The sequence below is a fragment of the Ambystoma mexicanum genome, chromosome 3q (assembly GCF_040938575.1).
Source record: "Ambystoma mexicanum isolate Mex_15411 chromosome 3q, UKY_AmexF1_1, whole genome shotgun sequence".
Taxonomy (NCBI): Eukaryota; Metazoa; Chordata; class Amphibia; order Caudata; family Ambystomatidae; genus Ambystoma; species Ambystoma mexicanum.
This window is the reverse complement of record NC_090926.1, coordinates 253,603,861-253,626,217: the sequence shown is the minus strand read 5'-3', so window position 1 is coordinate 253,626,217 and position 22,357 is coordinate 253,603,861. Positions and strand designations below refer to the sequence as shown.

Below are 22,357 nucleotides of genomic sequence, written 5' to 3'. Positions count from 1 at the left end.
ATGCGCCGAAAGCAAGTGTGTGTCCCCCTCCATCTGCCTGTACTTATCGTCCAGGCGCCGAGTGACAGGCTGGGCTGAGTGCGGCTTGAGCCACCCCTTCTTGGCCGGGGCAACTACATCTTTCTGCATCAGGATCCCCATTTTGGTAGGGGATCTTAGGGTGAGGACTTTAGCCAAAACCCCCTCCTTGGGATGCTCTAGCTCGGGCTGTTATACCTCGGGCTGAGGTAGGCCCAAATACTCTGCCAAACCTGCAAGGTGTTTGTGGAAGGCCCTGGCTGAAGATGGCATATCGGGGTCCTCCTCCTCGTCTGTGTCCACCGGGTGCTCGGAGGGTCCGGAGCTGGTGAAGGAGTGCTTGGAGTCGTAGGCTGTGGTGTGGAGACAGGAGCCGGTGGCTGCTGCATAGGCTGGTGTGGAACCACCTACACTGTGGGAGGCAGGGAAGCTGGAATCGGAGGAGCTGGCTGGGGCAGCAGCGGCTGCGCTGGGGCCTTCAGCACTGGTTCCATAGGAGGAATGACTATGGGTGCTGGTTGGGTGACCTAGTGGAGCATGTCCGTGATGGCGTCCTGCAGGATGGCCCCTATCTGGGGAGTTTGTATCAGCCCTATGAACCTTTTCGAAAAACTGGTCTCTAGAGATGCCAGGTGATATTGGCGGAGTGGCTAAGGGCAACTGGGCCGGTGCACACACTGCCTGGGGTGCAGGGGAAACTTGCCCTGCACTGCTGATGGATAAACTGTAGGCCACGCACCTGGTTGACACCAGTCCCACCTTGTGACTCTTTCCTCCACCCGCTCCGCAAGAGGGGGTATCGGACGAGCGTCCATCTTGTCTGGCGCTGCGGCCATTTTGTTGAGCTGCGGGCCACATGCTGATGTGCTGCCTAACTCGCAGGAACCAGCCCCCTCCAAGACGTTTGGTGTTGGAACACAAGGCCTATCCCGCACCTCAGGCCATGACCTGGAAGGCGTATTGCCCTCGGCAGAGCTGCCGGTACTGCTGTGTGAAGGCGCCCTCGGACATGATGCCGGTACTAGGGCGTTGCCCCTCAGGAGTAACCCTGGTAAAAGAACCTTGCGGTCCCTCAGCACTGAACCTGGAAGGATCCGGAGACCCCTCGGCTGTGTGGCCGGTAGCTGGAGTAGCCTCAGTAAGTGTGCTGGTGCAAGAACCCAACATGTTCCTCCTGGTTGGCCGGTTCCTTGGGAAGGAGTCACCCTTACGGGGTGCGATAGTGCATAGGGGCCTTTCCATCGGGTGATGCTCGACAAAGTCATTTAGGTCCTCCGGAGGTGACTTCTGGAAGAGCTCCATCCACCTAGCTAGCCTGTTCTTCAGTGCATGTGGAGAGTCAGTGTGTCGCACGCGAAACAACCTTCCCAGCCGTGGTCTGGGCAAAGGCAGCGGAGGCAAAGGGCATGGGGGTCGGATGTAGGGAAGAGCCCCTGCTGAAGCCCGCTGAAGTCGACATGCACCGGGGAGGAGCGTGGCGTTGCAGGACCAAGTACATAATTGAAAAGAAAAAGATAGAAGAATATCTGGGGAAAAGCGTGTGGTATTACATGGCTGAAGCCAAACCCAGGAGCGCTGGTGAATTCAGCCTGTTCCCATCGACGCAGAAAAGGGGACTGAGGAGTGGCGCTGGAGGGCGGAGTCAGGCGAGTGCATGCTCCCAGGGCCGTGCCGCTAAATTTAAAGGGGAAGAAGATTTTTTTCTGGTGAAAAAGGTTCTCTGTCCCGCGAGGGACACCCATACAGTCTGGAGGAAAGGGGACGGGATGTAAGAGTACAACAGACGCGAAGAGCCCTTGAAATTCTAAGACGATAATAGTCTGCACAGGCAGAGTAATTGTGTACAATACATTTAACAGTTTGAGATACAGCAAATAGGCCGGACGGTGATTCAGTAGTTTTACCAGTGCAATTTAGGGGTGAAGACAAGGGAGAACGGACAGATCTTCAGGCAGGCGGTCACAAGTGCACCTGGTCAGTGGACTGGGGTAAGTGCAGAGAGCCACTCTCGGGGGGGAGAGTGTGTGTGTGTGTGTGAGAGTGCGAGTGTGAGAGTGTGTGTGAGAGTGAGTGTGAGTGTTCGTGTGAGTGTTCGTGTGAGTGTTCGTGTGAGTGTTCGTGTGTGTGTTCGTGTGTGTGTTCGTGTGTGTGTTCGTGTGTGTGTTCGTGTGTGTGTTCGTGTGTGTGTTCGTGTGTGTGTTCGTGTGTGTGTTCGTGTGTGTGTTCGTGTGTGTGTTCGTGTGTGTGTTCGTGTGTGTGTTCGTGTGTGTGTTCGTGTGTGTGTTCGTTCTCCCCCCCCCCCCCCGAGAGAAGTGCAAAAGGACTGGCGGGGAGCCAGGGACCTGTGAGACTCTGAGGTACAACAGGCAGCCTGTCAGCAAACGGTAAAGAAGAGGTGGGAGAGAGGGAAAGAGCAGAGAGCTAGGTTAGCAGGGTAAAGAGAGCGAAGCGGAAGGTCTTGAGGAGTTTCAGACAGAGGGTGGCAGGAAGTCTATTCCAGCAGGAGGCACCTGCTGAGGATAAGGAGCTCTCCCCAAATCTCTGCTTGGAGAACCGGCTCACTCGCAGATGGTTGGAGGTAGATGAGCGGAGTGCTCGTGATGGAAAGTATTTCGGTAGGCAGTGTTGCGAGTAGGTCAGTCCCAGGCCCCAGAAAGCCTTGTGAACAATGTAGAGGGTTTTGAACTTGATCCTTGCAGCCACGTGGAGACAGTGAAGGGATTTCAGCGCCGGAGAGATGCGGTTGCTGGGCTTGAGGCCAAGGATAAGTCTTGCGGTTCTGTTCTGGATGAGTTGCAGAGGGCACAGGGAGGAAGAAGGGAGGTTGAGGAAGAGGCTGTTGCAATAGTCCAGCCTAGAGAGAACCAGGGCTTTGGAGACAGTGAGTCGCTGGGGGAAAGTGATAAAAGGGTACCTCTGAGGAGGTGTAGCTGATAGACTTTTTGGATATCCGAAATGTGAAAGGAGAAGGAGAGTGGAGTCAAAAATGACCAAGGATTCTTGCCTCACAGATGGGTGCGGGTGCAGGGCCAAGGGAGGCTGGCCAGAGTGAAAGTGGAAAAGCAGGAGCAGGGGTCCCAATGCAAATGATCTTTGTCTTGATGGCATTGAGGTAGAGGTTATTTGCAGCACACCATGAGTGAATAGCGGACAGACAGTCCGATATGAGCGAGGAGGCAGCGGCTGAGGGTAGCCTGAAAGATAGTTGTGTGCCATCCGCGTAACACTGAAAGTGGCAATCACACGTGCCAGGGCAGCCATATAGACGTTGAAGAACCAGGGGGATAGGTTGAGAGAGCTATAGTCGAGAGAAAAGCTCTGAGTTCCACCTGGGATGGGCAGTCAGAGAAAGTAGGTTAACCACGCCAGAGCCTGACCTGCGATTCCCAGGGTGTCACGGAGATGTGTGATCAGGATGTTGTGGTTAACCATGTCAAAGGCAGAGGAGAGGTCAAGGAGAATGAGGACAGAGGGAGTGGAGTGTTAGTGTCAAGAATTGAGAGTAGGTCTTCACGGGTGTTCAAAGGAGCAGTTTCTGAGCCTCTGGATGCTCTAAAGCCAGACTGATAGTCATGGAAGCAACCAATAGATTCAGTGTGGAGGGTCGGCTGAGAGATAGCCAACTTCTCCAGGAGTTAGCCCAGCCAGGAAAGAGGTGATGGATATAGTGCAGCAGTTTGCCGGAATGGAGGTGTGGGCAGAGGGTTTTTTGAGTAGAGTGCACATAGGAGTGCTTAAGGGCAGTTAGGAAAACTCCAGTGGAAAAGGAGAGAGTGCAGAGATCAGCCAAGGCTGGGGCGAGGGAGTCAATATTGTCTTTAAAGGTTTTAGAGGGGCAGGGGTCCACTTGTTTGGATGAAGACTTCACATATCGGACTTGAATGGTGACCTCATCAGGTGTGACCGGTGAGAGAGAAGAGAGGTTGAGTGAAGGGGCCCCAATGGAGGCTCCAGTGTTAGTGTATGCTGTGGAGTGGAAGAGAGGGTGGAAAGGATGTCTTTTTTTTAATGAAGTGTGCAGACAGGGCCGAGCAAATATCCTGGGTGGGTGTGACAGAAGAGGTTGCTGCAGGATTGGGCAGTTCCTTGAAGACTTTGAAAAGTTCAGCCGTGTTGTTTGATGCTGCGGAGAAGCAGGCTTGAATAAAGACTTTTCTTGGAGCGGATGCAGTCGATATTGCCTTTGAAGGAGGCGGCAGGCCAGTTTGTCAGATGGTTCGCCCGAAGCATTCCATTTCCGCTCAGCTGCCCTACACTTGCGTTTATGGGCAACCAGGTCAGAGTTGTACCAAGAGTTGCACTTTTTGGAAGGCTTCAGTCAGACCCTCATGACAAGGGGCAAGAGTGTCAAGAGTGTTGCAGATAGTGAGATTGAGGTTAGCGAGGGCTGTGTCAGGGTGGGAGTCAACCTCAGGAATGGGTGGAGGAGAGTAGGTGGAGGTAAAGGCAGCCACTGTCACTTTTTTCATGGGTCTGGTGACTTTGAAGCTGAGTGGCTGTGCCAAGTGTATTGCTGCAAGAGGAGAGGAGAGCTTCAGGTGTGTTGAGAGAAGTGAGTGGTCAGTCCAAGAGAGGGAGTTAGTGAGAGGGGTAGAGGGAGGGATGTCGGTAGGGATGAGAGCATCCCATGTGTGGCCTGTGATGTACGTGGAGCCAGAGGGTAGGATAGAGAGGGATAGAGAGTCGCAAAGGTTACGGAACGGACCTGAGGAGTCAGGAGAGTCCAGGTGGATGTTCAGATCACGCAACAGGAGGAGTTGAGAGGATGAAGAGAGTAGGGAGGAGGCCAGGTCAGTCCATTCCGAGAAAAAGAGAGTGTACTGGCCTAGTGGTCGATAGAAGGTGGCCATAAGGAGAGAAGATTTAGCGGAGAGGGAGAGTCTGCAAACTAGGCACTCAAAAGGAGGAGTAGGCCTGAGTAGGGATGATAGACAGAGGTATCAATTCTGGGAAGATAAGTGCCACTCCAGCACTTCTTAGGCCTGGGCGCAAAGAGGATTTTGTAGGGATTTTCAGTGTCAAAGCTTGTGACGGAGCTGACCTTGAACTATGTTTCCGTGATGGCGAGCACATCAAGATCCATGAGTTCGAGCAGGTTGCAGATGTCAGACGAGTGTTTGACGGCAGAGTGAGTTTTGAGAGTGGCAATGTGGAGCATCTTGACATCTTCGAAGGTCTTCCACGGGGGGCACAGGGGACAGTGGTTCATCCCCTCACCCCCCCACCCTGAGGGTGGCAAGAGGGCCAGGGAGATAGTGCAGGATAGCGAGCCAAGGCCGACAAGGAAGCCAGTACAGTACGGTAAGGCAGGGACGCCTGTACGGAGGAGGAGGAAGGTACAGAAGGTAAGGGGGCTTGGCCGGAGGCAAAGGTGAGGTTAGAGAGGCGAGAGAGGAGCCTGTCGAAGAGAAGAAGGTTGGGTTGAGGACCCTGAACCATGATGGTTCCATTGAGATAAACATTAATGATGAATCTGGAAATGGCGAAGAGGTCAAGGAGAACCGCCCAGCGAGTGCCACCATTAATGGGAGAAGAGGCGATAGGGGAGAGAAAGCCAACCGTGTAGCGGGTCCGTAGGTCAGGTGCATTAACGATGAAGAGGATGTCAGTGATAGTCTCTCTGGCGGAACCCGTGACATAGGTGTATGCAATAGGAAGGCCTGGGTTGGATCCCAGTATGCCCTTCTTAAGTTTCTTCCAGATTTGGTAACAGGAGAAGGATAGGAGATAGTGAAGCAGTTGGAGAAGATAGGCGAGATAGATCGCAACATGGTTGGATGCAGTGGAAGGTGGGAGACACCTACCAGTCTGAGCACTGATGCACTCGGAGGAAGGGGGTGGAGTGGATGGCACAAAGGAGGGGTGCGACAGAGAGCAATGCACCAGCTAATGAAGACACCAGGTCGCCACAGGCAAAGCTAGGATTGATATTAGTAGGACAAGGTGAAAACACACTGCAGCAACTGGGCACAGCTAAAATCGATTTCAGCAGGCCAAGGTACACACTGCAGCAACTGGGCACAGCTAACTTCAGGCCATTTTCAGGTGCCACAGTGAAAAGAGAAGGTAAGCTCCCTTCTCCCTCCATCTCTGGCTGTATTTCAAGTCGGAGATCGAGGGAGGTGTTGTTGGAAAGGAGAGATTCTCCCCTTTCCAACGACACCTTTTTTGTAGCATTGTTGGGCGCGGAACGGGCGCAGAGCGCTCGATCTGCGCCCGGCAATGCCCACTAGACCACCAGGGATTTGTTCCAAATGCGGGGGGCGGGCTGCTTACAGTAAGCAGGCCTCCGGCCACTCCTGCCCCCAAAGCATGGGGGCACATATATGGATAACCCTGGGGTTAGATGGCTGATCATCTGACCCCAGGGAAGGGCGCACATAAAAAAATAAATTAAAAAATTTAAAAAACAAAGGGCGATTTGGGTGGGGGGCCACTAGCCACCAGTGATTTTTTTTCTACATAAAGGGGGTGGCCTCTTCCCCCTCACCCCAAGGGGAAAGGGGAGGCACCCCTTGTAGCCCTCAATGGGGGCAGATTTCTGCCCCCAGGCAGTAGTACATGAGGTGGCCCCCAGGAAAGTGTGTGGGGGGGCACCAGGAAAGTGTGGGCAGGACCCCCAAAGGATGGGGCCTGCAGGGTAGGGCCCCCCTGGGGCAGATGGGTGCCCATCTGCCCCTAGGGAATGGGCGCAAAGGGAACAAATAAATAAATGCAAGGATGGTTTTGGGGGGAGTGCTCGCCCACTAGACCACCAGGGAATTGTGTTTATGTTAAGTGGGTGTCCCTTCCCCCACCCACCCAAAATAGACTAGGAGCGATGTCATGCAGGCCTCCCTGGGGATAGTTATCTGCTCCTAGGAAGGGGCAGCAGACCCTGGGGCAGGCTGCATGAGATGCCCCCCACTTATCCGTCCCCAGGGAGGGCTGAATGAGATGCCCCCCTGCATTAAGTGTGGTCCCCCCCTAAAGTTCAGTCTACCATTTTCATTTTTTTTCTTTGTTTACCAAACTTCCCTTGGCACAGATGGGCACATTAGTGTGCCAATCTGCCCCCAGGGTGTCCAAACCCTACTGCTCCACCCATTCCCATGATTTTTGGTGCCCCCCCAGAACAAATGGAGGGGGGGCACCTCATGCAGTCGTTCGTAGGAGACCCAGGGTGGCCTGCATAAGGTGCCCCCCCCTCCATTTGGGGTGGGGGAGAGGGCCACCACAAAACATCGGACAGGCCCCCAATGGGTGGGGCAATAGGTTTTGGGCTCCCTGGGGGCAGATGGACACATTAATGTGCCCATCTGCCCCAAGGGGAGGTGGGTAAACAAAGAACAAAATTGAAAATGGTAGACAGCGTTTTAGGGGGACTATGGGGCACCCAAAACCGCCGGGGAATTTTGTAATGGGTAAGGGTGGTGGCCCTCTGCCCCCCCCCCACCCAAAATGGAGTGGGGCCATCTCATGCAGTCCTCCCTAGGGGCAGATATCTGCTCCTAGGAAGGGACACCTGACCCCCAGAAGGAGTGCATGACAGGCCCCCCCCTTCATCTGCCTCCAGGGAGGGCTACATGAGATGCCCCGCCCCTCCATTTGGGGAGGATGGAGTGGTGCACCCCCCTTTGACATTACAAAATTCCCTGGCGGTTTAGGGTCTAAAGTGCAGCCTATTATTTTCAATTTTTTTCTTTGTTTACCAAACTTCCTTTGCCGCAGATGGCCACTTTGGTGTGCCAATCTGACCCCAGGGTGCCCAAACCGTACTGCCCCACCCACTGGGGGGCCTGTCCCACGTTTTTTGTTGGCCCTCTCCTCCCCACCCCAAATGGAGGGGGGGCACCTCATGCAGCTGCTCGTACTCGGAGCCCCAGGGAAGCCTGCATGAGGTGCGCCCCCATCCATTTGGGGTGGGGGTGGAGAGGGCCACAACAAAATGTTGGTCAGGCCCCTTAGCCTGTTACGCTCACCTGGTCTCTGCAGGGACGTTGGGGCACGGTTGCAGCCCTGCTTGGAACTGGCTCCACTGGGTCAGGATTTGGGTCAGGCTTCTTCCCCTGCCTGCTCCTGTGTTGTGGACTGCGCTGGTTGTTGATACTGCCCCTGTAACAATACGAGAGGCCGTGAGAATGCTGTGATATGGCTGTGGTTTCCCGAGAACCCTTCTTCCCAGAATGTGGTGAGCATGCACCTACCATATGGTCTCACCTGTTTATTTATGAGGGTGATCTCTCCGCCCTGCTTCTCAACTGCTAGATAGACCTAGTTTCTTCACTGGTCCATGTGCGTGGCAGCTCAGACCGGCTGTGGCTGATCCACTTCAAAGGTAAGTGTTCATCAACAATGATTATTGTCCGTATTCTTTTACAATGTCTTTTTTCCGTGATTATTGTCCGTATCCCTTGTAAAGTCTTTCCTTCTCCCCAATAGGTGATGAAAGGCCCAGCGGAGTCGCGGTGCTGGAAGCGAGCCCAATGGGAGGCCTGAGGAATTTATGATGTCCCAAATAGATAAGTTTGGTTCTAAGGTCAAACGCGTGGATTGTATTGCGCGCGACCTTAGCGTAATGTCTTTATGTTGTTTCTTACCTTAATTGCCCTTTTCTCCTGCACGGATGCCCTGGCGAAGTCAGACGAGAAGCAGCTATCCGAAGATCTGCCGGCGGGTGATGGATGGCTGGATCTGCTAGGATGCTGGCCGAGATGAACTCCTGAGTAAGCGTTGGACGCCCGGAACAGGCAAGGATATGCTCCGACTGCGGTGACTGTTGTAATCAGGTAAGATGCACTTCAAGCGATGGTATTGCTGGAATCAGGTAAGATGCGCTTCAGGCGACGGTGAGCGTTACGCTGCTATAAGCAGACTAACGCGAAGCGCTTGCATGCGAGTGGGGCAGGCTTAAATAGCCTGCTCACAGCCACGCCTCTTTGCTCTGCCTTGTGGCCCCACCCTGCCACTCCCAGAGGATGCTGCATGTGCAGCCCAATGTATTCCTATGGCCACGCCCGACCTGGACGCATGTCGGGGCCCTGCAGGGGAGGAAATAACACGTGCACCAGAAATAAAGTGTGCAGAGCACACTTTCTCATGAGCCTGGCGCCAAAGGCGCCATGACTGGGTCCAACTGGACCCTTTATGTGATGGAGCTTGAGGTCCTTGCTCTGTGGCCATGACAGACCACCCTAAAGTGCAGCCTACCATTTTCAATTGGTTTCTTTGTTTACCAAACTTCCCGTGGCGCAGATGGGCACATTAGAGTGCCAATCTGCCCCCAGGGTGCCCAAACCCTACTGCCCCATCCATTGGCGGGGTCTGTCCCACGTTTTGGGGTGGGCCTCTGCCTCCACCCCAAATGGAGTGTGGGGGGGCACCTCATGCAGCCCTCACAAGGGGCAAATGTATTTTCACTGGGGGGGGGTGAGGTTCAGTAGACCACCAGGGATGTCTTGAAAGGGGGGGCATGATTGGAAAGTAGGAGTGTAGATTTGTTTTTGCTGGAGTGACCGTAGGTAACAAATGTTTTTTGTTTCCGGTATCCAGTTAAAAAGTCAAAAACATTTGGTCGAATGCAAAAATGTCGAATACTTGTATGTTTTTTTTGGGGTTTAGCTAGTAGAAATAAATTGTAAATAAAAGAAAAAATAGGGAGGTGTGGGGAATCCCCCCCATTAAAAAAAAAAAAACATTTGCATTTTTTTATTTTATTTTTGCATTCCACATATTCACTATAAACCTTTGTTTTGTTTACAGCTTTTTCTACGCGAGCAGCTGCAACGTTATGCGAGTACTGTTTTTTATTATTCTATGGTTCGGGCCCACTGTCAGTGGGGTGGGTGAGACTGGGGCTGGATTGTTGGTGGTGTGCGTGGGAATGGGCCACGTGGGCGGATCTTTTGGTGGGCTGGGACACAATTGCACCCCATGCGAGCAGAAGAACAAGTTACTTTCTTACCTGGTAACGTTCTTTCGATGGGATGGTCCGACGACGTATTCCATATCTATGACATGTAATCACCACAGCTGTGCTGCTTTGGTAACTTTTTTCGGCGTCTGCGTCCTGCATCGATGCACCGTCGTCGAGGACCTCCTCCGACGTCATCCGATGTGATAAGTAGGACGCACGACGCCCGTAGCCTCAGTTGTAGTTTTTTGCCCCAGAACGTGTGACATTACTCAACTGCCAGTCAGACACAAAGCCTTGCGGAACGTAAGCTGCAATCGCAAAAGAAATTATGCAGCGGGGAAGGCAGGGAGGGCGCGATATGGAATACGTCGTTGGACCATCCCATCGAAAGAACGTTAGCAGGTAAGAAAGTAACTTGTTCTTCGAGGGGATTGGGTCCTCCGACGTATTCCATATCTATGACAGACTCCCAAAGCAGTACCAGAGCAAGGAGGAGGGAAAGAATTTAGAATCAAAATTTAGAATTGCCAATCAAATAGCAGAGCAAAGGACCGCCTTGCCAAAGGCCAGATCCTGTCTTCGGATGGAATCGAGGGAATAGTGACGTACAAATGTATGTACTGAAGCCCAGGTGGCTGCATCACAGATGTTGCGAATCGGAACACCCCTCTGCAGGGTAGTAGATGCAGCCATACCCCTGGTAGAATGGGCCCGCAAGCCAGCCGGTGGGTCCTTACCCGCCAAGCGGTAACACTCCGAGATGGCCAAAATAATCCAGCGAGACAAAGTCTGTTTCGTCACAGCCTGTCCCAAACGCTTTCCAGCGTAACCAATAAAGAGTTTATTGTCCACTCTGACCCGGGACATGCGTGAAACATAAAAGCTTAAAGCTCTCCTAGGATCAAGCCTATGGAGCCTCTCCTCTTCCTTACCAGGATGCAGAGGAGGATAGAATGCCGGAAGAACAACCTTCTGGGCCAAATGAAATTCCGAAACCACCTTCGGAAGAAAAGAAGGACGAACTCTAAGGACAACCCTGTCCTTGTGAAATACAGTGAAGGGTGGCTCAACTGAAAGTGCCTGTAACTCAAGTAACCGCAACCAAAAACACAGTTTTCAGAGTTAACAGCCTCAAAGGGCAAGAGTGCAAAGGCTGAAATGGAGCACCCATAAGAAACTTAAGAACAAGGTTTAAATCCCAACCGGGCACCAGGAAAGGTGACGGAGGGAACACATTAGTGAGCCCTTTCAGAAACTGTGAAATTAAAGGGATTTTAAAGTAGGAACACTCTTCAGACGAGCGCTTAAAGATGGACAGCGCCGCCAGGTAACCTTTAATGGTACCCACTTGCAAGCCCCTGTGGGCCAATGAAAGTAAAAAGGACAGAACCATGGGGATGTCACATGCAAAAGGATCCACATTCTGAACTCTGCACCAGTTGCAGAATTTACGCCAACAGTACAGAGACTTTGTTGCTGGCCGTCAGGCCGAGAGCAACACCTCCATCACGTCTTCAGGGAGGTCCCAATCCTTATACCTCAACCTTTCAGAAGCCAAGCGTGAAGGTTGAGGGATCTGACCTCTGGATGGAGAACCTGACCCCCCTCCCATGAGAGCAGATCGTCTCCGTAGGGAAGACGACGTGGAGGGCAGATGGACAAGTCGAGAAGGTCCGGGTACCACGTCCTCCGAGCCCACGCCGGAGCAATGAGGATCATCCGGGAACCGAACTTCCGTAACCTCCGCAGCACTTGCGGAATGACGGGGACAGGAGGAAACGCGTACAGCAGCGGGAATGACCACTCCACCACAAACGCGTCTCCTAAGGCTCCTTTTGGAGGAAATTCCCGCGAGCAGAACCCCTCGCACCTCTGGTTGACACTGGCGGCGAAGAGACCCACTTGAGGGGTCCCCCAAAGGGGGAAGATCTCCAGGAGAATCTCCTGAGCCAACTCCCACTCGTGAGAGATCATGCTCCGCCTGCTCAGAGTGTCCGCCGTCACGTTTTCCTCTCCGGCCAGATGAACTGCCGAGATCGAAACTTCCTGCTGGATGGCCCAGAACTCGAGCTGCATCGCCTCCCTGCACAGAGGAAGTGACCCTGCCCCCCCTTTTTGTTGAGGTAGTGCATGGCCACTGTGTTGTCCGTCAGGATCAGGACATTCTTTCCTCGCAGTGTCGGCAGAAAAGCCTTCAGGGCTAGCCTGACGGCCCTCAGCTCCAACAGATTGATATGGGGTCTGGACTCCGACAGAGACCAACGACCGCTGACTGTCAACTCGTTGGCATGAGCTCCCCATCCCGTGAGGGATGCGTCTGTCACGATCGTCACCTCCGGCTAGGGAAGCCAAAACAGAGCCCCCTTCATCAAGTTGCCTTCGACGGCCCACCACAGAAGGTCCCGGGCGACCGAGGGCAGCACCTGAACCGGGTCCGACATCCTGCCGGAGGACTGCGACCATTGCATCTTGAGTGCCCACTGCAAAGATCTCATCCGCAGGCGAGCCTCTGGCACCAGAAGAATGCAGGATGCCATGAGGCCGAGCAACCTCAAGAACTCGAACGCTGGGAGCATTTGGGCATGCTGAAACTTGTGCACCATCTGCTGAATGTGAAGAGCCCTCACCTGGGGAGGAAAACACTGCCTTAGGGAAGTGTCGAGCACTGCTCCGATGTACTGGAGCCGCTGTGTTGGCGTCAAATGGGACTTCTGTAAATTGAGGGAGAAGCCCAGCCTGTGAAGGGAGTGGCAGGTAACGGACAGATGATCCAGGACTTGCTCGGGAGAGCTCCCCCTGATCAACCAATCGTCCAGGTAGGGGTAGACGTGAATCCCCCCTTGCCTGAGATGCGCTGCCACCACCACCATGAGCTTGGTGAAAACCCTCGGGGCGGAGGTCAATCCGAACGGCAGGACCCGAAACTGAAAGTGTGAGTCGCCAACCGCGAACCTCAGTTACTTCTTGTGCTTGGGATGGATCGGCACATGGAAGTAAGCATCCTTGAGGTCGAGAGACACCAACCAGTCCTGAAGCTGAATGGCCTGGAGGACTTGAGAGAGAGTAACCATCTTGAACTTGTCCTTCCTGAGGAGTTTGTTCAAACCGCTCAAGTCCATGATGGGTCTCAAACCCCCGTCTTTCTTTGAAATCAAAAAATAAGGGGAATACCATCCATTGTTCCTCTCCGCTACAGGCACCAGTTCTATGGCGCCTTTCTCCAGCAGGGCTTGAATTTCCTGCGCAAGGAGCGGATCCGGACTCTGCAAAGAGAGGTTCCCCGGTGGATTGTCGTGAGGCCTCTGCCGAAAGGGAAGACAATAGCCGTGGGTTATGATCTCCAGAACCCACACATCTGAAGTAATGGCACGCCACTCTACAAGATGCTGCGCCAGCCTTCCCTCAACCGGCGAACCATGGGACATGGCCTCATGACTGAGTGGTAGCGGCTGCGGCGTTACCTGAGGGCAAAGAGGCAACTGCCCGAGCGGCCTTGGCACCACGGGTACCCTCTCGTCCACCTTTGGTACCCCTGCGCTGTCCTCTTTGACTGCCAGCTCCTCTCGCTTTACTGAAGGACGATTAATAGTGAAAGGAACCACCCCTCCATTGCTGTCCCCTAGGACGAAAAGGCGGAGGTTGGCGAACTGCAGCGCCCAACGACTTCGCTGCAGCTTTGGAGGTCTGCAACCTCTCAAGGCTCTCGTCAGCCTTGCTGCCAAAAAGGTGTTCACCGTCAAAGGGCATGTTGAGGAGCCGGGACTGCACATCAGGAGCAAACCCCGACTTCCGCAACCACGCAAACCTGCGTATCACGGTGCTCGCCGCCATGGACCTGCTGATGCATTCAGCCATGTCCAAACCCGACTGAACGGACTCACACATGGCATCCTTACCATCCTGGACCATAGCAAGGAAACCATCCCGTTCGTCTCCTTCGGGAATATGTTCAGCCGCTAACGCAATACAGTTCCACAGAGTGTGTGTGAAACGAGACAAGGCACAAATTGAGTTGGCCGCCTGAAGCGCCATACCACCAGAAGAAAACACTTTCTTCGCCCAGCCATCAAAACGTTTGTCGTCCCTATCAGGAGGGATGGTAGGGTACGACGCCTGCTTTGCCGGGGACGTGGCCGCCTGCACCACCAAACTCTCCGGAGTGGGGTGCCTGGTCAAGTAGCAGGGGTCGCTACTGGCTGGACGGTATTTTCGCGACAAGGACCTGCCCACCGCCAGGAGACTCTCCGGAGCAGTCCAAGCCGCCACCACCCTTCTCTGTAGAGCCATATGAAACGGCAGTACAGGGTCAGTTGGGGGACCAACATCAAGGATGTCCGTGAGATCATCCTGCACAAACTCCCCTGAGGGAGCAGACCATCCCAAGTACTCGGAAACCCTAGCCATAAGGCGCCGGTACGAGGAATCGCCATGAGAGCCAGGCTCAGGCCTACAAAACTCTACCTCCGGAGAGGTGTCCAGTCCACTGGCATCATGCAGTGACAGCCTCAAATCGTCAAACTGACTATGGCCCGAGACCATTTCATCTGGAAACTGACTAGGAACCAGGCCATCAGAATCCTCATCCACCTCCGAAATATATTCCAGGTGGCGAAAAGAAGGCACCCGAGAGTGCTTGCTCTTAACCAGAGCCTTCCTAGGGGGTTCCCCCGTGCTAGGGGGTTCCCCCGTGCCACGGGGTACCTCCGACACCCCGGCCTCGAAAAGCGTTGAGTGAATCAGCGCCGGCGTCGAGAGAACAGGCATCGGCACCGAGAGGATCGGCGTCAAGCAAATCGGTGTCGACGTCAGATGCAGCGCCGCCAGCATCGACGGCGTCAACACAGTCCTCGAAGCCGGAGCTCCGAGCGTGTCCTTCGACGACCTGAGCGTCGACGGCTTCGACGACTTCTTCGGAGCCGGAGCCTCGAGAAAGCCTGTCGACGCCCTCGACGCCTCAGGCGTCTATGTCTTCCTCGAAGACATCACAGGTGCACACGGTCTCGAACGCGTCGAGGACCTGGAACGGGTACGTCGAGAACGAGTCCCCTTGTCCGAACGGGACCTCTCCCGTGACTCGTGCCGACCACTCTTGCGAGTGGTGTCTCTCGACCACTCACGGCCGACCCCACTCGGGGACGCTGACGGCTTAGTACCCTGCGACTCAAGAATCGCCAGCATTTTCTTCCCGAAGGAAGCCCATTCCTCCGGCGTCGCACGGCTGGTGGGGTAAGCGACGTGCCGGGCAGAGTCCTCAGAAGAGGACCTGGAAGACGACCGCTGTCGGCGTTTCCAAGAATGCCTTGAAGAGGCCGAGGAGTGGCGAGACCGACTCCTAGAAGGAGACCCACGAGACTTCCGACGATGACGCGGAGAGTCACCTCTCGAATCATCCGTCGAAAGCCCCGCAGACTTCGACTTCCGGGGCTTGGACACCCGACCTACCGACAACTTCTTCTTACGTTCCCGTAAGGCCTTGGACGTGAGCGACTGGAAGTCGATACAGTCATCCGTGTCGTGGGCCTCCCCGAGGCACCAGAGGCAGGCGTCGTGCGAGTCCGTCACCGACATCTTGGACCCACACTCCCCGCACTTCTTAAAGCCCGGACGCGGGGTCGAAGACGAAGTAGAAGACATCTTCAGACGAAGGATTTTCTCACAAACGAACAGGTTCGAAGAACCGAGAAGAACAGAACTCCAAAGAGTCGAGGCGTAACCGAGATTCACGAAGCAACACGTTCGCGGAAAAAACAGAACTGAGGCTACGGGCATCGTGCGTCCTACTTATCACATCAGATGACGTCAGAGGAGGTCCTCGACGACGGCTCATCGACGCAGGACGCAGACACCGAAAAAAGTTTCCGAAGCAGCACAGCTGTGGTGATTACATGTCAGATATGGAATACGTCGGAGAACCCAATCCCCTCGAACATTGGTGTTTCCCTGGGAGCAGATGGCTCCCATGTGGGTTGTCCGCCTGCAAGCCCAGGCTGCACTAAGCTACATTACAGATGTCACCTCCAGGGAGGAATGCGGATCCTGCCGGGGCTCCCTGGAGCTGCCGCTGTGCTTCGGGGACGGTACACCCACATGATAAATGGATGTCCAAGGCCGGGCACATCACCTCCAACCGCCCTGGAGTTGTGGCAGGGCTGCCTTACAGCTTTTCTCTTCGGGGAGGTACTGGCACACTGCCGGAACTCCCTGGTGGGGAGAAGCTGTAACGCAGGCCAGCCCGAGCTCCAGCAAAGTCGGCGGTAAAGTCCCTGGCCTTGGGCACCCTTCTCCCATGTGGGTCTTTGGTGGGGCTTGTGGGTAATACCTTCTGGAGAGATTTGCTTAAGTCAGACATCTTTGGATTCCCACTGGGGTCTTCTTTTCAGAAATGCATGGGCTTCCCTGTTTTCCTTGGTGGCTTCAACACCTTAGGCCCAATTCTGTAGGTTGTCTCCCCACATCCGTTGGGTGTTACCTGTGGTTTAGCCTTTTCCCTTTGCACCCAGGTAGGTGAACCCACACATGTGAGGTACCGTTTTCATCGGAAACGGGAAGGTAGGCCATGTGTTGTTGGTGGCGTGTTTCGGTGGGTGGCCAGAGCAAAATGTCTGAGAATTGTGTTCATTTCCAGCAAATTTCAGAGACATTTCTTTCTGCCCACTAACCGAAACACGTCGCCAACAACAGATGTCATACCTTCCCGCATTCCCACAGGTGTCCTGACGAAAACGGTAACTCACATGTGTGGTTGTACCTACCTGTGCGCAAAAGGAAAAGGCTAACCCACTGGTAACCCCAAGCCTTTCGACACAGCACATTTTTTTCCTTCGGGCAACCTACAGATTTGAGCCTAGGGTGTCAAAGCCAGCCAGGAAAACAGGGAACCCCATGCATTTCCCAAAAGAGGACACCCGTGGCAATCCACAGAGGTCTGCCTTGCGCGAATCGCACCAGAATGCATTACCCACAATCCCTGGCAAAGTCCAAAGTTTGTTGAAAAAACACAATTTTCAGACATTTCACTCTGGCCACCCACCAAAACACGCCACCAACGCCACATATCCGTGTCCCGATGAAAGAGGTATCTCACATGTGTGGGTGCACCTACTTGAACGCAAAAGGAAAAAGGCTAAACCACTTATAACCCCCAAAGGGGAGACAACCTGCAGATTTGGGCCTAGGGTGTCGAAGCCAGCAAGGAAAACAGGGAACCCCATGCATTTCCCAAAAGAGGACATCCGTGGGAATCCACAGAGGTCTGACTTGCGCAATTCGGCCCAGAATATATTACCCAGAACTCCCGGCAAAGTCCAAATTTGGGGGAAAAAAACACAATTTCCGCACATTTCACTCGGCTCACCCAGAGAAACACGCCGCCAACAACACATGGCCTACCGTGTCGCATTCCCACAAGTGTCCCGACGAAAACGGTACCTCACATGTGTGGGTGCACCTACCTGGGCGCAAAGGGAGGAGCCGAAAACATGGGTAACCCCAAGTCTTTTCGAACAGCAGAATTGCAGGATTTTGACTCGTGTGCACACCATACAGATTTGGGCCTAGGGTGTCCAAGCCACCAAGGAAAACTGGGTAAAAACTTTTGGGCCAATTTGCGCAAGTCAGAACTCTGTGGATTCCCATGGGTGTCCTCTCTTCGCAAATGCATGGGGTTCCCTGTTTTCCTGGGTGGCTTGACACCCTAGGCTCAAATCTGTAGGTTGTGCGCATGAGCAGAATTCATGAAATTATGGTGTGCCAAAAGACTTGGGGTTAGCCGTGTTTTAGGCTTTCCCCTTTGCGCCCAGGTAGGTGTACCCACACATGTGAGGTACCGTTTTTGTTGGAACACCTGTGGTAACGTGGGAAGGTACGACATTTGTTGTGTTTGCGTGGTTTTCATGGCGTTTCGACCCATTTGCTGCTGCCCTTTGTCACAGAACCCTTTCATTTCCCAAATGTGCCCTACATTTAGTCGCTGGGTTAGGCCCTATACACTTTTGTAACCTGCACAAGTCACCTACCCTTCAAAAGGTCTGCCTGTGCTCTTTCAAAAAATGTATGCTTGCCCTTCATCACTGCATTTGCTTTCCTTATTTACACATGCTAAGTACGTCTGCTGAGGCCGTAAGCATAACACTCCGGTGTACCATGGCTCCGTTTTTGGCTTGTGGTATTGCTTTTTTTTGTGTAACATTACAAAAGATGTGTGATTTCCTAACTGCAAGAGTCGGAGGAATGTAGCGGAGCACTTTTTTTCTCAAAATTCATACAAGTCACTGCCATACCAGGCCAACCATGTCCACCACATACCTTTTTTTCTGTCATTTTGTAATTTTCCCGCTTTTTCCCCCCAAACTATGAAATGTTTCCCTACATAGTTGTTGCCTGACCTGCGCAAATCACCCCTTCCTAAAGTTGGAATTTCGTCTACTTTTCAGAAATGTATGCCTTTCTGTCCACCCATTCAGCTTTCCTACTCTTTCCTTCCATTCCGTCCACACAGGTCCTATTGGGAAAAAAAGGCCAAAAGCGCCTACCTCTCACAAAACGTTCGATAACCATATCAAAAAAACATTTTTTCGTTTCCACTCAACCTGTTCTTGAAAGCCAGAAAAATGCAGAATTCAGCACAGCAAACCATTTGTTCCTAGCTCTTCCAAGGGAAAAACCACAGGCTTCTTTGTACATCATTTTATTGCCATTTTTGAAAAAAAATCCAAATGTTCTCCCTTTTTGGTTCCTGGGTGGCATTACGACCACCTACATGTGGGAGAAAAAGGGGCCAAATTTGGGCAAGATATCTCATGTAACAACAAAGTTACTAGGCATTGAATGGGGACATACGGAAATCACCAAAAAGGCCTTGGCACGGGGGGTGGGGAACACATGGCAGTTAAAGGGGTAAAGCACTCCTGGATTCCAGTAGAGATGTTCATGAAGATCCTCGATATACACGTTTTTAAGTTGGCAACTCCAGCAGGCCTTGAACAGGCTTTTCTTCCTCATGTCGGTCATGGTGAACACAGACTCCTGAAGGCCTCAAATGGGACAGAAGAAGATGGAATGGGCCGAATGTTCACACCAGCCAGCGAAAATCGATACATAACTAAATTAGGTGATATTGTGGAGAAAAAAAAATCAAAAAGACAAAATCGTCGAATATCTAAAGAGAGATTTCTCGAGGACTTGCAATACAAAATCTGAAGATCCACCATGGGTGGAGCTAACAGGACATGTCTTGTTGGCAGTGGGCAGCATGACCAAAAAGGACTCAAAGAGCACTAAAGTGACAAGCAGTTTAAAAATGTAAAGGTAAACTTCTTTAATGTCACCGAGGATTGCCGGCCTAACGGAGAACATTCCAATAGCATGTGAATCCATAAAACATCCAATGCTGGAGAAGCAGGACTCAAAGGTTTTTGTAAACAGTTGTCATGTACTGGGGAAATGAGGTCAAATTGCCACAGTAAAGGTTTTGGTCCAAGTAGGACTACGAGGCAGACCGAGAAGGAAACAGAGTAACTTAATTATTGGAAAAAAGCTGCAGATTTACATCAAAGGCAACCCGAGTCTGACTGAGGTGAAAGAAACCACTTACATCCCACATAAAAAGACTGAAGAGTATCGATTAATTTGCACCACTCTGTATTTAATAGACGTATTTACTATTGCAACTGCACGGTTGTATATATTTTGGTGGGTAATTGTTACTATATGCAAGCTGTTCAATTGTTCAATTGACATACAATACATAACAGTTCACCTTCCAGTGTCCTACATTTCTGGTTAAGGGATTTGGAAATATGAATGCTTGTTCCAATCCAGAAAAAATAAGTCACTACCTTTGCTTTAATAGATTGCAAGTTTGAGAATATAAAGAACTTGCCAAGCCTGTGCGGCCACTAAATGTAACAACTTTGTTGAATGCAAAGTATGAAAATGTGTTTGGACCCTACATATTTTAAGAGACATATGTTATGCGCTATGGGCTAAAAAAAGATGTTATTCAGAAAATAGCAAATACCTGGGTACTGGTTCTACATGTGTACGAAAATGTTAGAAGTTTAAAGAAATCCAAAATCAGGCATAATAAAAGCTTTGTCCAGGTGATCAAGTTTTGGCCTCTGAAATGATAAAATCATCAGTGCTATGCACTAGCTGAGCCTTGTATAATACAAAACTGTAGCCTCACACTAGAATTACCGTACATCTCAAAACTGCTCGAGTCTACTTAAAATACAAAATAACATGTATTCCTCAGGATGGGCACAGTGCACACCAAAAGGTTTACTGCCCAATACATTTTTAAACACTTCCCCACTTTTGAACAGAAATATGAACTCAACTTCTGGATTTCCCAACAAAGAAACTGAACAGGTTTCCTATAACAAAGCCAGAAAGAATGTGCCTATTGCAATATTCAGCCCTCCTGATTCAAACATTCAGAACCTAGTGCAAAACGTTGCACCTAAAACAAATATTGAATGCAACCAAGAATTACTGGCGGCATGAAGATTTACTAGCTCTAGAAGATACAGATTTAAGAAGACCAATGACACAGTATTTATAAACAATGCAAACAAGTGTAAACAGTACATCCAGTGACATGACATATGCAAATAGAGGAAGACAATGTACCTTTGCTCACAGGTAAAGTTGTTCAGTCAGATTCAAGAAGACTATAATCTTTCAACTCAGGCTTTCAACCCTTACCGTTCTTGCTGCCTTGGCGCAGGATGGGGACGTTGAACAAGGAGAATCAACAGAGTGTAGGGATGCTGTCCTAGAGGGGTCTTCGGTGGAGGCAGTATGTTCATGATCAACTAGGGAGGGGTCACAAGGTGTTCTGGGCAACAAGTGAAACCATGGCGCAGTTTTCTCTGTAGTCTCGCTTACAGTTTCAGTGTCTGCAATATCTGGCTCAGGAAGTGGAGATGCGCATTCCAGAATCTCCTCCGGAGGTAACGGATCAGTCTCTGGATTCCCTGGGCTGCTTGCAGGGGTCAGGACTGAGCTACTGACCAGTGAGCTTTGAGTCTGGCTGAGCCAGGATAAGAAGGCAGACTGACTGAGGTCATGCTGGCTCTGCGCAATCAGTTCTGTATCTTCAAAGAACCCATTCACTAGTTGGCTCTCAGCCTGCTTCTGTTGTGTCTTGTCTGGCTGTAAAGGGGGTGGAGGAGAGGATGGTTGTGGTTGCACTTGCTGCTGTAGTGGCAGTGCAGGTGGAGGAGATGGTGCTGGAGGCAGAGGCAGCATCTCTGGCACGGCTTTGGTTTTTCGAGGCCTACCACGTGCCCTGGGAGACACGCATTTGGTTCGGTCAGGAATTAAAATCTCTGTGGGTTCAGCTTTTATTGGTGAGTGTTTTGTGATCAAAGGCTGAACAGTCTCTTCTTTCTCCTCAAAGAAGCCATCTTGAGCTGTTGAAGAAAGAACATGCTTAGATGCTTTCTCTAGGGAAAGAAAAGAAGACAAGGGAATTGAGTTAGACAAGATGCAGGAAGGAATGTATTCATGTGAATGGAATTCACAGAGAAATATAAGGTGATGGAGAAGACTGCAAGCATCGACAAAAGGAAAACAATAACTTCTTTCTAACAATACTTCTCCAACTCTGGTATCTTTTACACAAAACAAGGTGTGGTCCACTTGGCAACATAGGATACCATCACACTGTGCACACCTTTATTATCTATACAGTGACAGACTGCATTTTATTTATTTTAAAAATGTTTTTATTGGCATTTGATTAGGTACAACGATGCATTTCAGTGTGTCGTTTTCCATTCAAGTCAAACATTTATGCCAAGATTTAATAATAACCTTCAAACAATAAACAAACAGTTTCCCATAAAGGTTTTATGGTGCGTTGCATAGTTCATCGGGGTAAGCATCCTGGTGCCCGGGATAGATTTCTTACCCCTACTCTCCTGGTGTCACCAGCGGCCGTTGTCAGTTGGGTGTGGGAGGGCGGCTATACAGACATGGGGTAGATGTGTCTCAGTGCATAGCTCGCTCAGGGGGGGTTTATCATCAGATGGGTGGAACATGTCCCACACCAGTGCCTTCCATGCAGGCCATTTTACAGCGACAGACTGAAATACTAAAAGTAGCAATAACACTTTTTGAAACCCAACATTACACTGGCCTCGTATTGCCACAGTGAGGTTGTAAGGACAGTTTCTCTTTTCCTTTGTTCAAGGGAGAAAGGGAAGGTTGCTCACCATAGTAATAGTAACCACTGTACGCCGAGTCCATATTCACCTTTCTTCAATACTCTGCAGGCACCACACCAGAGAACAGGACAAGAGCCATTTGCACTAGGAGTAGAGCTCTTCCCATTTCAATGTAAAGGTGCGGGAGGAACATCTCTGCATGTGGACATGGCGTTCCAGTGCCACAGACAATGACTATTTTTTCGTACATCTCAGTCAATGGCCCTAACTA

The 22,357-nt window shown here is 51.6% G+C and overlaps 1 protein-coding gene across 4 annotated transcripts in view; it reads right to left on the bottom strand.

Annotated features, from left to right (window-relative positions):
- The window catches only part of BAZ2A (bromodomain adjacent to zinc finger domain 2A), a 2,136,751-nt gene that overhangs the window by 636,369 nt on the left and 1,478,025 nt on the right, over positions 1-22,357 (bottom strand). For 3 of the 4 annotated variants that reach the window (XM_069653682.1, XM_069653685.1, XM_069653684.1), the window contains one exon: positions 20,621-21,363. In XM_069653682.1, coding sequence (XP_069509783.1) covers positions 20,621-21,363 — 743 coding nt within the window. The remainder of the gene's footprint in view (positions 1-20,620; positions 21,364-22,357) is intronic. The other variant, XM_069653683.1, reaches the window with a different exon arrangement.